General features: G+C 44.8%; 1 protein-coding gene across 1 annotated transcript; it reads right to left on the bottom strand.

Annotated features, from left to right (window-relative positions):
- Positions 1–1,230: 1,230 nt before the first annotated feature.
- Positions 1,231–16,541, bottom strand: LOC146197265 (monocarboxylate transporter 9-like). Its single transcript, XM_084599062.1, has 6 exons — positions 16,281–16,541; positions 12,717–12,860; positions 6,867–7,330; positions 6,070–6,771; positions 5,669–5,861; positions 1,231–2,849 (listed from the first exon to the last, which is right to left on the bottom strand). The coding sequence occupies exons 1-6, from the start codon at positions 16,513–16,515 to the stop codon at positions 2,686–2,688; spliced, it is 1,902 nt and encodes a 633-aa protein (XP_084455188.1). The 5' UTR covers positions 16,516–16,541; the 3' UTR covers positions 1,231–2,685.
- Positions 16,542–16,745: the final 204 nt, after the last annotated feature.

Genomic DNA, 16,745 nt, shown 5'->3' with positions numbered 1-16,745 from the left:
AAACATTACCATTCCTACACACAGTCATAAAGTTACTCTCAAGTGCAAATAAGAACCTCGATTTTTACTTCCCATAAACTTTGAGCAATCAGCTTAATATATCTTGCCTTTATATCCGCTTCAAGTTCGATTTGATGTCGACTGAACGTCAAGAAAAGGGGAGAAGGAAAGGAAATGACTTTCAAACATTTTTTTTTTATGATCACCCTCGAGTTAGCCCCCATCCACTGGCTGTGGGCGCTGGCCACGTTCGTTCCTAATTCACTTATTGCGACTTTTATGAGAAAAAGGTATGACACAGGTCAACGTTACTAGCTCATTTAACTGCCAGAAGAAAAGTGTACAGACGTAAAACTGTACGTCTGTGCAGGACTTTTTTTGCCATACTGCCGTTGTCACTGTCGCGTTATTTAATTTTAAAATACGCCCTTCATATTTACAGCAGCTTTTTAAAATGTAGCGGCTGCAATGCAGCCAAGTTTCCAGACAGCGAATCACTTAGGAATATCACAATTTTAATCTCCGGGCACCGACACCTCCAAGCGTTCAACAATAACAGCCGTATTCATAGTAAAATCTAGACACCAGGGTTGGGACAATGTTCCAACAGGCAACCCTGCTTGGATACTGACTGTACTGATTGGTTTTAAACTACTGCGTTAAATAGAAATTCCAGAAAAGCGGCGCCTACGCGCTTTGGCATTCGTATTTCTTCCTGGCGCGCTTTTAGCTGGATGGTAAAAAAGCGCCCTGTTACCCTCCATGATTGAACCATGAATGACTCTACCTAAGCCGATTTGTTCACAGTTGTTTTTATGCCCTCCGTACATAATAACAGCACTCACATCTTTCACAATCAGTAAGCATGAGAAGATGATAGGCTGGTTTTCCGGGCGAGGCTAGGGCCTCCCGGTGCACAGCTAACTTCAGCCTTTAAGTTTGAGCAATATGGGACCGAGACGCCTCGTTTACGAACGTCGCATATCCCCGAAACACGCTTTCCAAATGTCAGAAGCCGCCGATATGGAATCCTGTCCTCTTACCTTGCTGCAGAAACAAAGTGCATCAGTCCAGAACAGAGAACTACTGCAAAGACGTTGTGTGATTAACACAATGAAGAATGCTGGAAAGAAAGTTTATTGATCGGCGCGCCGGAGTATATACACATCCTAAAGAGGGCACGTAGCTTGGTACAAACCGTGGAACTTGGGCGGTCCACAAAAGTTATCTGTTTATGGATACATGATGTTGAGATGACAAAAGTTCTCTCATATGAAACGCTTGACTGTCAGACACAGCGAGTGGAGGAGCATCTCCACACTATCATTCTATGAAGCGCAGCACTTGAATTACTTCTGCTTACAGGCGAGAGGGCAGCGTAGATCATACAGCGTTGAATCCACCGCCTTTTTCATAAAGGTGCTATGCCCACGAAGTGCCGTATGACCTAGCGGTCGGGTGATTGTTCCCGTGAGCCGAGCAGTAGAGTTTTGTGTCAGAATTCTGGGCCACCGGAAATGTTTTCAAAAGCTCTGGCCCCCGCACAATGACTCACGGTCATCAGAAACTGTGCTCCAGCACTACATCGCTATTATTCAACATCACGGAACGAGCCATCAGACCTACCACGGGACAGACAAACACCTCATGAAAGAGGTTTCCCGGAAATAAAAACAGCCCCAGTAATCCCAACTAAAAGCTGTGGAATACTGCACTGACTATCCTTTGGCCTGGAAAACAAGTGGCAGCTTGTGCACTGAGCCCGGCTGACGACAAAATTCATAGTCCTCGACTGAGGACTCCTTCCAGCACAGGTCCCTTCTTTAGAGTTAATAAATGCTCATCATCATCCTGAAAGCACCTCCGCCATTTTCCACGCATCGCTGACCTTGAAACTACTCCACACTCTTTAAATGTACGCGCGCTCTTCCACTTATTCTTGTTCCCAAAGCTGTAAAGATAAAACATTTTTAATTAGTTCACAAGATCAAACCGGTGGCCCCGTGAATCAATAGCAAGAAATGAGGGCAGAATTTTCGTCATTCTTGTAAATACAATTTTTTTTTTTGCATCCAAATGTGTTTTGCAGCCATTATAGAGACGTTGAAAGGCTGACGAGAACGTATACATGCTTGCAATGAGCACGAGTGCCTGTCACGCTGGTAACATTAAACGGCAGAAACAACATAGCAATCAAGGTAGGTGGAGTTCATATTGTTAATTCTGTGGGTGTTTATAAATCTGTTGTGCCTAAAATGTCATGTCAGGCCTCTTTAAACGTGCATTCCTGTGTGTGTATGTGCGTTCACCCAACCATTGGAAACTTTTTTCCCGTGCGCAACCGGGATTCAGACGTAGTACGTCCAGAAGGCGGAGACAATGTTCTTTCTATACACCATCGATGCGTAAGATCACTTTGAATTAATTCGCATTGAAAGGGCGGGTTTTAGATGGAGGCACCCACCGCTAGGCCCCATAATACCGTCCTAGTTGTTTCAGCCACGTGTCAACAGTCACCACCTTATGCCTTAAAAAAAGAAAAAAAAAAAAAAAAAAAAAAAAAGACCACGCACAGGGTGAACTGTTCTGCAGCAGTTTGTCCATAGTCTTTAGGACGAGGTTTGGTGCTCCAGGTGCCCTGTATGTAAGTCTCTCGTATATTTCGCACCACTTCACACCAACTTGTCATGGCAAAGAAGTCTGCTTAGTCGAGGCGTTCAGCTTGAATGCTCGGCTTCGAGACCTTTCGAGGAAGCGAAGGAAGAGCCAAACGAGACCGATGACGAGAACCACGAAGCCGGTGGCTCGCATCATGTTGTCGTAGCTCCCAATGTTGTCTCGAAAAAAGCCTGCAACGGTGAAGGATGAACATATAAATGTCGCACGAATGCTAGTGCTCAGTGAATATATATATACGAAGCTTGCCCTTTTTATTACGCATTCAAATTGTTCTGAACTGATAATTTGCTATGTCTGAGTAAATTTTGGTACAATAAAGCAGTCCACTGCGAGCGCGAGTTCCTGGAGGAATGATTGCCTCTTTTTCAGTTGGCTTTTCATCCGTCTTTTCATGGCCCGTGTTCATTTTACGTCTTCCCTGAATTCTCAGAATGATTACAATTCTACAGGCATCAAAGAATTCGCTTATGAATTTAAACAGAACGCTAACGTGGATAATGTTTCTATGCTTGTGAGGAAATATGGAAGAGGAGGTGGCCTGACCTATTGAAGTGACCCAGCCGGTCTGCTAAGATTGTTTGAATTGAAAATCTTGGCTTAGGCTTCCCACGTAGTCCGAGGGACAGAAAAGAGAGCAACTCTCATAATAATTGTTATCAATGGCTGGAAGAGTGGCTAATCTATTGCTACAAACATTCAATCGAGCCTCCTGGACTAATTTTGCCGTCTTTGTCAAGTCGTGATTGACTGAAAAAGCTTGCTTGTATAGTTTCGACTTTGGTATGTAATTGTGAAAACTCTACGTTGGAAATCGGTGCCCCGTTTCGCAGTAAAAGCACACACAAGTTTGTATTGGCGTATTTATTCTGGGAAAATAAAGTAAGTAACAGATTGAGAAATTTTAAGTTTAGTGTTTCACTTCTGAACTAAACTGGAGCTACGAGTAGTGAAACCGAACGCTATTCTCTAGCTTTGTTGAGACACTCTGCAAGGCCACCGAATGCAGCGCGAATAGGTGACGATCGATTTTGAATACACAGCACCCTGCGTGCATTGGTTGTGCATGGAACTTAAACATGTCTCACCCGGGGAAAGTGAGATTGTTCGCGGGCCTGAGAGGGTAAATGCATTTTGCTGAGATTAAGGAAAAACGGCAGAATGGCGATCGAAAGAAATTGCGAGAACTCTGAAAATACGGCACGCGCGAAGTGTTTTGCGTGTTTAGGACTCACGCGACTGACTTTCATCGACTTCTTTAACAAAAAGATGGTGGGGATTGTAGAGCACCAGAACGCTTTCTATTGAAAATGGGCACATATACATTGATTACCCATTTCTAACTGAACAAGCGATAGAAAAGATTTGTCCGGTCCTGCTCTTTGAAAAGCGGGTGGCCAGCTTTTGCAAAGCGTTATATACGGGACTTCCTGAAGTTACTATGCCAGTCTATATATGACAGATGCAATTACGAGGCTTATAATGCGAAAGCAATATTTATCAGATTACGCGAAACACCGGCGGCTTTAGTGCCTGAGATATGGCTAAAAACATAGACCCCCAACAGCTGATCACCGAGAAAAACTGCAGAAAAATGTATGACGTCTTCAATCAACCACAGAAAGCGGACATCCACGATATACTTCTGTGAATACAGATCCATACGCGGCCGAGGACACAATCGTATGCCTTTCGTTCGAGTATATATACTTACACCACTGGCCAATTTTGTTGTCGCGTCAGTTTTCCACCTTTCGTACCAAAATTCTGACGCAACCTTTCTACCGTTTCTCGTGCAGTGTTTAGAGTGATGGCATAACATTTCTATTTGCATATAGTGGTCATAAGCTTGCGAGAAGGATTCGAACCAACGACTTATGTGCTTCCAGTCGCATGTTTTAAAACCGAAGTTTCGGCTAATACGGCTCCCAGCGGCTGCGTGAAGCACCCACAGTTTACATAGAATGCACAAACACACACCAAATACAGAAAGAGCTTATGTAAATGGCAAAAATCACACTCACAAAACATTTACCCGTGCGACGTACTGTTTCAGCATTCATACAAGTAAGCTGACCTAATTGCTTCTGCCAATATTTTATTACAGTTATTTTTATACAGTTATAGATACACTACTAATGCAAGGCCTATACTAGAGTACGCGTGTACAGCACGGGATCATGAAACTAAAAATGACGTTGACAAATTAGATAACGTCTAAAACTTAGCTCTCTGTTTTGGTTTAAATAATTACAGCCGGAATTTCAGTGTATCAACCGCGCAGAAACACGTTTAGGAAAGCCTCGCTCCCATAGCTTTGGCTCCATTGCCACAGAAAGTTGTCCCCGAGGCAATGAATTTGATCCACGTGGAAATAAGAGTGTAGATAACTCGGCACCACAGGTACTTGATATGGAATGTAATTGAATGAAAAAGTTATGTAATTCTGACCTAAGCAATAGATTTGGACGACGTGGGAATAACATTGTAGATCACTCGGCATCATAAGTGCTAAAGATGAAATGTAATTCAATCAAAAAAGATATGTAATGCTGACCTAGGCAATGGATTTGATCCACGTGGTTATAACAGTGTAGATAACTGAGTACCATAAGTACTAAATATAGAATGTAATTGTATGAAAAATGTTATCTAATGGTGACCTAGGCAATGGATTTGGTCAACGCGTAAATAATAGTGTATATAGATTAATCTTATACTTGTTTTTTTTTGAGAATTAAATACCTCATTTCATAACTGGCTTATTTTGCAGAATATTATCGATACCAGTTATCAACCCAGGACCACCGTATACACTTCGCACCATTATCTACTTAGTTTCTGAGTCTTATATATTTGGCCTCATTGGGCACTAGGTAGGATAGGATTTCATAACCTTGCGTTTTCGGTGAGTTTAGGATTACTAACAGCCCTCCGCTCACCTAGGTTATGCAGAAAATGGGTAAAAAAAAATAGAGGACTCGGTTCTCACCAATGAGGGCAGGTCTTCCAAAGGCTGTGAGACCAGAGAAGAAAGTCATCATTCCCATGGCTGTAGGAATGCGCTTTACACCAACGCCATCTGCAAGTATCACACTAAACAATACTACGCTGTTCCCTACGCTGTAGCCAGTTGAAATACAGGCACACATGAGACCGATGTATTCCGTGCAGAAAGGAATCACCTGAAACAAAAATAAAAGAGCACGGCGTTACGTTGCTGATAATCCTGCTTTCTTTGCGAACTGCAACAATGAGATGCAGAATTAACCCACTCAATTTGGCACTGTAGTAAGATGGAACGCTTCAATGCCAAGTATTACCATTACCATGATATTTGCTACAATAAATTTCGCTCAGAACAACAGTAAACGGAATTGAAGTACAGCTCACCTGCATGACCAAGCCGAACAAGGTGCAGCATAGGCCTACAATTGTCTTCTTCTCGATCAAGCCTGTGTCGGCGACCCAGCCGCAACTCAGGCGTCCCGCAATGTCAGCAGCGGCGAACGCCGAGAGTAAGTAGACAGCTTCGTCGAGGTTGATACCTCGATCTCTGGCGAAGTCCATCACCACTGTCATAAATAGCATGTTGGCGTTCGTGACGAAAATGTATGTAATAGTCACCATAATAAATATGACCCCGAATAGCCGTTTCTTTTCCTCCTGCAGGCCCGGATTCGATGCTTCGACCTCCAACTCTGTATCGTCGTTGTTCTCTGACTCTGGTATGCTGGTAATAGCGTTGCTGTGGGAAGCCGGCTCGTAAATGCAGTAAAAATTTGACAAGGATGATGCACTGGACGAGGATCGACGTACCCTGCGTCGTGGGCTGGTAAGTTGAGAAGCGTCCGGTGTGGATGGCTGAAGCCGCAATTCTTCATGTGCTGAAGAGACGGCAGGATCCATTCTACTTTCGAAGCAGATATCTCCTTGACAGCCACTGCAGTCCTGGCTTACGCTTCTCTGCACTGCAGGCGCTGGTGATTTGATTCTATGGCTCTCGTTTCTGCAGTCGCAACAGCCGCTTTTTACTGATGGACGCTTTGAGATGCCCGTGATATGTCCGTTCTCTTTACAGGACTGCTGATTCACCTGGAACAACCATGGTACAACCAGTGTGAGGTTATATTTGTGCGGTGGAAGTTTGTTCAGGAGAAAAAAAACTGTGGTGTTGGCTTTCAACGTACCCTTCCTTCTCTACAATTTTCAGTAGATCCGGTTTCAAGGTGATGCATCCTTATCTCCTCCCCTTTATTATCATCCGCACTCCAGTCGAATGCTTTGTTCTCTGTACCGGCACCAGAGTCTTTCTTGACCCCAGGAAAAACTGTCAGCTCGTTTCGCTTCTTGAGCATAGTTGCGTTTTTTTCAGCCTGCTTTCTCCTCTCCTTGGCTTTCTTTTCTTTCCAGACCCATGGGGGCGACCGCACAAATAGGGAACACACCGTGGAATGCAACATCACGGCACCGAAAATGAGGAAACATCCCCGGATGCCATACACGTCGTTGCAGTACTTGAACAGGACAGGAAAAACGAACGATCCCAATGTGGCTCCTGCGTAAATGATGCCACTTGCCCGGACTTTTTTTTCGTCGAACCACTCGTTGAGGCAAACGACGTTCGGTGTTATGGTCATGCCCGTGCCCATACCTGCGCATATCGTAGAGTGACATGGTTAGAATATTACCGTCCATTAAGCAAGGATCGGTTTAAAGATAATTCAACCACCTGAAACATCGCAGCATAACTTCTTTCCTCTGACAAGGCAGGCTTAAATGCAAGTGTCCTACGTTGTTAAACTAAAAACAAAAAATAAAAAGCATTAACTTTTTTGCTGTCTTCTCCGAGGATGATTAAGACATGCATCAGGTAACGAAGAAAATGCATCATATATGCATTCATAGTAATTTATGCGAAAATAAATAAACCAATTATATAAACACTGTTAGAATTCAGTGCCCAGCCAATTGAAAGTTACGAATAGTTTCAGCAGACATTAAGATTATAAATACTATTTGACATCACAGAAAAAAAAAAACAGGCTCGTCATGGATACATGTATATTTAGATGAGTCTCTTTATTGGAAAGCCAGAAACGTTGACTGAAGAGGTGAATATATGATCCCCTGCTCGAGGCTAGGAAAGGGGAAGATGCGAAGGAAAGAGTAGGGATGGAGGAGTGTGTGGTGTGAAGAGGCATGAAAATTATATGCCCGCACATTTCTTCGCATCATAGTAGCGAGTGGAGACTCGTGTCGCTCAAAAAGCAAGAAAATGCCTGTATTGCCTGGATAACTTTCCATCTCTTCGACCAAGAGTAGTAGTCCTCTGACCGCGGCCTGCTGTAGAAACTATCAAGGAAGCGGTTAGCGTTAGTCTTTCGCGCTCATACATTGGGCGTGCCAGTAGTAGATGGTCCACAGTCATAGTAATGACACAGGTTAAACAGTCCCGGAAGTCCACGTGTCCAAATAAATGTAAGTATAATTTCGTGCAAATTCAACGTCTGGACGCAGTCAACAGCAATCATGAATGCGCGGAATTTTACGCGGAACAAAAAATATAATTGCCGGCTGACCGGGTTGACTCTGGTATGTCGCGATCGCACAACTCAAAAAGTTCGAAAGGAGATTGGTGTTGTCCGGTCCACGGAAATTTAAGGCAACTGTTCGGAAGTTATTCATTGCTGAAGGCGCTCTTCGCTTCAGCATCTGTCTTTTTATTTATGTCGAGCTCGCAGTGACTATAGAAGCAAGCAAAACATAATCTAGGCGCCTTGGTCACGAGCAGACGAAATAAGCTCGGGGATGTCTGGTGCCTGATACTGGTACATGGTGTGGCGTAGCAATCTTGTCAAAATTTGCTGCTCTGGTTTCGAATCTGTGAATATACTCCACTGTTGAAGTGCTTCCGTACAGATGTGGCGAATGACTTTCCGGAGTGCCACAAGCTTAGTAGCGGTTGATGTATAAATATGCCTTGAAAAGAAACGGCAAGTCGTCTGCTGAGTAGTTATCACTACTTCTGTTCTCGATGCCTGTGCGTGCCGATGCGTACACATGCTTGAGCGTGTACGCAAACATGGTTCTGATATTCTTCGATGTTTGTGGTTACATAAATCTCAGTATGTCCATAAACATAGTTTTGTGATCCTTCAGTCGCTTCAGTCAGCTAACTGTACCGTACATTTCTTTAGTATACCTTGAACCCTTAGGCGAATCGAACGCTGAGTTTTCATCCATGGCTACTGGACGGTTCGATATGGTATTGCGACTGGTGGGAGCGAAGTGCATTTGAAAAATTGCTGCCAGGCACTCATCCAAATTCTTCGACAGTATGTGACAACGATGTCGGCTCTGGACAATGAAGTGGTTTGCGTGACATGTATATCGAGCGTGCGCTTCCTCAATGGGGCCCTTGTAGGAGGCGCACCGGGGCAATTCCTGGCTTACATTGAGCGCATGGGGCTCTAACGCTGTCTGAAGTTCGCAAGGAGAGAATGCTCATATTATAGAGCACTGGGAGGTTGTATCAAATGTGGCCTGCAAACATCGTAAATTCGTAGTGAGGAACACTCTGTTTGGTCCCTTGATTCAACATACAAAACGAACAACTTGCAAAATTACTAAGCGTCATCTTTAGTATATTGAAATGCTTCGGTTATGAAAGACCGCGGTCAGTTATAATGCCTGAAGATCTGTGCTGGGAGAAGGATATCGCAATCCTGTTAAGTTTTATAGGATATAGGCAGACAGATTTGAGCCTGAATGTGACCACAGCCCATTTTTCTGCTGCTGACACCAAGGCCTGATGCCACAGGTACCTTGATGTCGACGACGCATCTCGTTGCAATGTCGCACGCTGACGGTCGTGTTCAATCAGAGGCCCAGATACAGATGTCGTCAGCATATGCACTGATGTAGATGTTAGTTGGCAGTGCACCCACCAGACCAATTAGCGTAATGCTCAATAAAGCTGGGCTGAGGACCCTGTAGAACCTCACAGAGGGCCCGGCCCAATGAAGAGCAGTCTCTCCATGTGTAACCATGCATACTAAGTAGTCGCTGTGGTAGCCTACAATCTACAGGTATAGACTGCCGCCAACGACCAAGTCGTCAAGCGTATCAATAATGCCGTCTTGAAGAACACTGTACTAAACCTCTTTGATGCCTAAAAAGACAGAAGCCACGTGTCTTCGGGGAGCCTTTTGTTGTCCACCATCGCCACGAGGTTGATGCCGAAACACACCCCAGCACCTTTCGCCTATATAATTTCAAACACAACTTGCTAGGGAAACCGGTCGATATAAGGTATGTTCGTAACGAGGCTCTTCAGGCTTCTAAAGAGCAATCGGACGGTCGACCTTTTAGTGTTACGGAGCAGCACTTTGATACCCATCTGTATTTTAAGCAACTGAAGAGTGCAGCTCGACCATTAATACTCAGGTGAGATAGAGCTGCGTAAGAAATCGCGCCATGGCCAAGTGCAGATGAATGCCTGCATGGGGCAAGAAATACGTCTATAATAAGCATCTAGATAAGCAAGCCTCTGTCGTTATAGGGAACCTGCACTGCCTAGGTGGCGCTGCAATTGTCCTGCAGGGTGCCTCAAAAATGCTGTTGTTAGCCGCTTGGTTCGCGATAAACGACCGACCATATTAAGCTCCATTATAGATACGCGTGTGACAGATAACATCTTAGCCCCGGCGTCCTCGATATAGCCCAGTTATCTGAAACACGCCATGCAAAGCTTCGACACAGCGTGCAATCTGATCCCTGTAAGCTCATGCAAGTGGCGTGAAAACGCCCTCCGAAACCGCCTAAAAAGTATCTGCTCTTCTCGTTAGGATATGTGTTACGGCGCGGCGGTTGCCAGAGCAAACTTCATTGCATGCTGCCTATACGAGAACCGTGGTGCAAAAGACTTCAATCTTGATAATGATTCCTGAGTTGTGCCGCAACCATGAGGCGAAAATCTGCTAAATTTACTTCCGTGTAGCGTTGGTAAAAGGCAAAGAACGGGCGTGAACGCACGGTTCTGACATCACACCAAATAGGCAATGGCATCTTGCGAAGACCTGTGATGAACAGAACTAACTGCAGCGTTGTCTTCGTAACCTCTCGAGATGGCGCAATATTTATCGTTGAGCTGGGGACAAAGGGCAAGCTAGTAGCTGGATTTTGTTCTATAGTTCCTTTCGGCACACCAGCAGACTGCGTGTGGCCTCTATAATTTCGCGTTGATGACAGACCCTGGCGTAGTCGCACATATATATCTCACTTAGGCCTTATATAGGATACAGTGACTTGGGGTTCACACAAAATGTTTTCACGGATGTCTTACAGCGGGGCCAGTTCGCGCATCGTGCACGAGACCAAATGGTAGGTGCAAACCACTTGACGCACACGTAAGCTGCATCCGCAGTGCGCATACGTAAGCTGGTTGTGGTGCTTCTACCATGTGTTACCACATCACTGCATCAATTAACAGAAATCAGTAAGCTTGTGGAAGCAAACGCCCAATCTCAGAAGCTGCTGTAGAATATCGCATGTAGAAACATAGCTGAGCTGCCCTTTACATAGGCACAATCTTGGGCGCGCATAAACTGGGCAAGGATTCTTCCTGGATTGCTCATTACGGAACTATTCCGCTGAGCGTGGGGTACACATCATATTTTAGAAAGCTGACGCAACTAGACGGACTCCTCTCTTGCTTGAGGTACTACCTTTCATGAATGAACTACATGCTGCAGACTTGTACTTTTGAACACACGGCCTTTGTGACGTCTGGGGCTGAGGATATGGTCTTTACAAATGAATATCTATAACTGATTAGAATGACAGGCAGTATTGCGTAGCACAATTGCCCACGTGAGCAAACTATCGCGCATATTCTCTCTTTCTGTTGTCGCTTTGGCGCCATAAACGTGACCTGGTAAGAGGCGTTATGGTGCCCGAAATACTTGGGCCATGTCCTCACTGTTCCACGGCCCACAACGACGTACAGTTGCCAGTGAAGTACATTAGGCCAATACGGACTAGTCATTGATTCGATATGGGTGGATAATTATGGGCCACTTTCCTTTATTCTCTTAAATTCTTCCTCCATCGCTCAATGGAAGCAGGGAGGTGCTGAAAACGCTTTCCTTCTTCTCATCTTTCACTTTCTTAGGCCACAGTCAAGATTGTATATGGTATACCAAGGACATCTGAAATACCTACTTCTCAGTTTACTTCGAGAATTGTTGAATTCGAAGTGTATGGTTTGCCGTAAATTAAAGCGGTAACGTCCACCATTGTTGGACACAGAACAATGTAGGCGATAGAAAAGCAGTGGGAGCAGAGAAATTGGCGCATTTTTCGCACGCCGGCGCATTTTTATCCTGCTTATCTTCATGAAGGAAATTCGGAGCCATTAGGGCCGAAACAGAAATAACTGTAGTGTTGCTCTAGTGTTGGCCATGCTATTACATTCTGGTCATTGTTACTTAAACAGGCATGTTCTTGCTCAGACAGACAGTGCAGTAATGCTATACTCGCAGCGTAACAATCATGTTCCTTTCATAAGAAATACTGTCTAGCACTGGGTCGTTCAGGATGTGTTCTTTGCACACCGAAAATGGGCGATACTTCTCAAACATTTCCTCGTTTACTTGGTCCGCCATTACACGATGAGCAATTATTAAACTAACAAGACAAAATCCCTAGGGCAGGTGGTTTTATACTTTTAATTACCATAGTTTCAGCGGCCGCGATCTAGACACAGACCATATTTTTCATCAATTTTGTGTTTGGGGCCATGTTAAGATAACCAGTGTGGACATTGGTGTGAATAGGAATTGGCATGCGGCTTCGGCGATGTGTCCTCTTTTCGCATATTCACAAGACAACATAGACGGCGCCACTTGTTGGAAATTTTCATTTATAAAATTTCTAGTTTGCAGACAGACATAGGTGTCGAAGATTATTGTGTATATAGAAAGGTAAAATTAAAAGAGACCGGTGAAATGAACACCATTTGGAGAATTTGTTCTCACCGTGAAAGACGCCCAGTAATATTGTCAGGACCAGGACGTTTGGTGCAAAGAAGCACAGCATCACTGCAACGGAAGACATGACTGTTCCGATGATCGCAACTGGCCGGACGCCAAACCTTCTGACTGCCAGTCCGACGACGGGACCTAATAAATAAAGAAATCATTGCGAATATTTTCATCGTTATCACGCTAACAGAGGAAATATGAGGTGGTTAAACAAACAAACAATTAACCCTAATTTAGGTCACTTGATTGCCATTAGAGCATGGAAATCTAGTTACTGGAAGTTCAAGTGCAAGAAATCCATAGAGGTGGTCTCTGTGAGTGTTCGAGTCAAGTTTAAGAGCTCTGCGTGGAGCCTGCAATTTACGAATAATTTTTAAATATGCCCCTGGCACCCGCTCACAAATGATTAGGGTGACACCTCCCCGTGAGTCCTCTTTCCGATGATATAATTGGGACTTGCTGGACGCCCACGCATTGGACGATTCCGAATGACTCGGGTGAAACGGGCAGCGGTGAGCGCCATGATGACTTGTTTTCTTCACGTTTTCTTACACGCCAACGAGCGCTTAGTAGGAGGGGGAGGAGCACCATTTTCGATCGCTGATATGTTGAGCAATAATAAACTAACTTACTTTTTGTTTGTTGCGGAGAAGAATGACGGCATACCTGTTATTCGTACTCGTTTTCTTGCTTTAGTAAACAGCTTCATGCTTTCATGGACCCTTTCAAGGTGACGGGTCTGACGGATGAGTCAATTCTAAAGCTCACACTATTCCGATGTTTATTGAAATAGATAATGCAAAACAAATCTTCAATCGCACAAACAAAAAGAAAAGCGCTGTCAAGCAGTTAAGCATCTGCAGGAAACTGCACCTGGCAACCAAATAAGGCTCAACTGCCGTTTTGGATTCGCAATCAGGCTGTCGGAGCTCTGTTTCGATTTCTGCCAAACTATTCTTTGGAGATTGACATGTTCGGCTAACTCCATAAAGAAATAACTTACCTCTTTTAACTCATAGGTCCGGGAACAATTTTAAAATGTTCGGAAGGCGCTTGAGAGCTGGACCACACTCAAAGACAAGAATATGTGGCGAGTGGTTCATCACAGACGACCAAATTGGATGTAGGCAATAAACAACGTTATTAAAAAATATGGATGTGTCAAAGAGGCTGGTCCTTTTGGGCTTTATTCCTTGCCCCAGTTAGTTGTTCGTCGATACAAAGAGTGACCGTTACAACCTAAAAGGATGACAGCAAAGGAAATCGAGCTGTCAATAATGATGTCTATAGGGCTAGCCGTTCTTAGCCACCCGCTAAGTTAGTCAGCTGCCCATTTCAGTCGCTTTCGACCATTGTACCCTTGACAACGAAGGTCGGCAGTGTCGTCCGTTGACGCAAGAAAAATGGTCGAGGAAAACCTTGCCTCGGCTACGGAGCGACGTCATAAACTGACTTCGCAGTATATATATTTTTCTTTTGTTGAGGGGGCACGTGTTGCTTCGTGCTCATACGCTCTTGTTCAACGGTTTTTTTTTTTCGGAAAGCATTGTTTGTGTTTTTTTTCTCCACGACGGATGTTACGTTGCAGTGCTTCTTCAGAGACAACCTGTCCAGATATTTCGCACGCTTTTCCTCACCGTGAAGGACGAAGTGATGGAACGATGAAGCTCTAGGCTTGGTATAAACTTATGGAAGGTGTGTTGTGTGCTAGTGAGTGATTGTGAGAACAAATCAACCAAGAATTCTAGGTTTCCTAGTGCACTCCCGTCTCTCCTTCGAGCACAAAAGCACATCGCTCCCCTGGCAACTAGCATACGGGCGGTATAAGAACTTGATAGGGAACAAAACCACAACGTGTGTAAACCGGGTCTGTCCTCCAACGCCATGCAAACGCAGTCCAAATGACAAAGTGGAATATTTGGAAGCTAGAGCATCGATGAAGTACAGAGATGTGCATTGTATTACTTCGTGCTTTTGGCCTCGAAGCGATCCTTGGATATTCGTCAGCAATGATGCGAAGCGAACTTTCTTATTTTTGTCGTAGGTAGAGCCGTGGTCATGCATTTGCTTAGAGCGGCATGTTTCTCTATTTCGGATCAAGAAAATGTTTTTTTTTTTTTTTAGCTTCCACGAATGTTTGTCTTGTTGCTGATGTTGCGCGATTGTCAATGTATATAGAACAAACTGGTTTGTGCATTTGTGAGTGGTAGTCCAAATAAACTGTCAGCTGGAAGTCAGAACTGTATTGCATCTTTTGTTGATCCCTTTTCGTGTCCTGCTGCTTCGTTCCTCCACAAAGAGTGTTTTCCCTTTTGTGCCGGCAGAAGGATTCGTGTGATGAGAGCACGGTATTGGCTTGGTATTCTTTCTTGTCGTTGAACCACTCAATTGAATTCAGCTTTCGGGAAAATGTTCCAGAAAAAGTTTCTATCTCGGGGGTGGTGCAGTGGTAAGACGCTCGACTGCTGTCCGGAGTTCCCGGGTTCGAACCCGACCTCGGCGGCTGCGTTTCGATGGAGGCGAAACGAAGAAGCGTCCGTGTGCTGTGCGATGCCAGCGCACGTAAAAGATCCCCAGATGGTCGAAATTACTCCGTAGTTTTCCACTACGGCTCCTCTTTATCTCTTTCCACTTTCACTCACAACTTCCTCCCTTCTCCTACGGCGCGGTCAGGTGTCCACAGAAACAAGTGTGACAGATACTGCGCCTTTCCCTTCCTATATACGTCTGAGTGAACCAGCGACTGTAACTTCATTCCCTAAAAGAGACTGCTCGTTGACATTCAAAAAAGCACCGTCATAGGGCTGCAAAGAGAAGCTATACAGATTCCTCAGAATCTTCGTAGTTACTTAAAATGTGCGTCCCGATCCGGAGTTCGAGCCTCCCACCTGCCCGCGGCAGTCGCTTAAGCAAGTGAGCTAACCAGGATGGCTAGTAGACCAGACGGTAGGGCGAGAGCGAATTGATCATTAACTTGAATTGGGAACGGGTTTGGTCGAGTGCTTAGGTAAACCCACCAAGGTGGAGTAGATTTGTAATAAGTGATTTGTAATAAGTAAGTAATTACTCCTTACCATCCACCCAAGTACAGCCGTACGGCTGCAACGGAAAACCGCACAGCTTTCTCGAATACTTTGTAGTTAAAAGCTTTCCATAAGCTGAATGTGAACCAGTAGTTACTTCTTATTACAAATCTACTCCGCCTTGGGGGATTCCCCTAAACATTCGACCAATTTTGTTCCGTATCTGGCGCAAAAACGAGCATAACTGCATTATCATTATTATTATTGGGAGCCGCGAAAAGTACCCATATAAGTAAAGGGCCTGCTTTCTTTCGCATGTAAAGCTTATATTTAATTGACGAGATGTATGTGAAAATAATAGCAAGATGCAATCATTTGCAAGTTCCGCCATCGAGACGGAGGCATCGACCACTGCTGTTGCATCAGTCGTGTGGAAACGAGAAATGTCCAGACCTTATCTGTCTGCGTAGCATTGTTTTGGCACAGTCTCCCCCTCACCGCATGTAGAGGCAAGCTTTTAGGCGCAACCGCTTACCGATAAGATTTGCGCTCGCCGGAACCACGGAGATAGGCCAAGCGGCTTCTTGCCTAGTGACGTTGAAGCACTCTACAACGTTGACGTAGACTACGCCAGCAGAGCGGATCATCACCACCGAGAAGAAGTTCATGCAGGAACAGGCCACTGCCACCACCCAGCTCCAGGGACCATCCGGCTTCATGGGCACTCGATGGCCGCACTCTCGGTCGCTCGGCTTGCTCTCGCTGCTCATGTCTTTGACGCCGCTCTGTGCGTTGTTCGCCTGGACAACGAGAAAAAAAAAAAAGCCACCGCAAAACAACTAAAAAAACAGCCATCGTTACAAGCCGTGTGTTTCTCTCGTCTCCATTGTGTAGGGCGCTCGAAAAGCCTGTATAGATAATAAAACAAGACGTATTAGATCGGCTGAGCTTTTGAGTAACACGAACAATTAGGCGAAAAGCTGTCCTCGCGGCCTCGTTT

Source organism: Amblyomma maculatum, chromosome 3 (assembly GCF_055883805.1).
Source record: "Amblyomma maculatum isolate TAMU_Amacu chromosome 3, ASM5588380v1, whole genome shotgun sequence".
In the NCBI taxonomy this organism is placed as follows: domain Eukaryota; kingdom Metazoa; phylum Arthropoda; class Arachnida; order Ixodida; family Ixodidae; genus Amblyomma; species Amblyomma maculatum.
The sequence above is the reverse complement of the archived record's forward strand: the minus strand, read 5'-3'. Positions and strand labels throughout refer to the sequence as shown.

Coding starts and splice junctions, on each gene's coding strand:
- LOC146197265 (XM_084599062.1), bottom strand. CDS start 16,515: ATGAGCAGCGAGAGCAAGCCGAGCGACCGAGAGTGCGGCCATCGAGTG. Junction 12,861..16,280: donor GGCGAGCGCAAATCTTATCG/GTAAGCGGTTGC, acceptor TTTATTTATTAG/GTCCCGTCGTCGGACTGGCA. Junction 6,772..6,866: donor AAAATTGTAGAGAAGGAAGG/GTACGTTGAAAG, acceptor TGGTTGTTCCAG/GTGAATCAGCAGTCCTGTAA.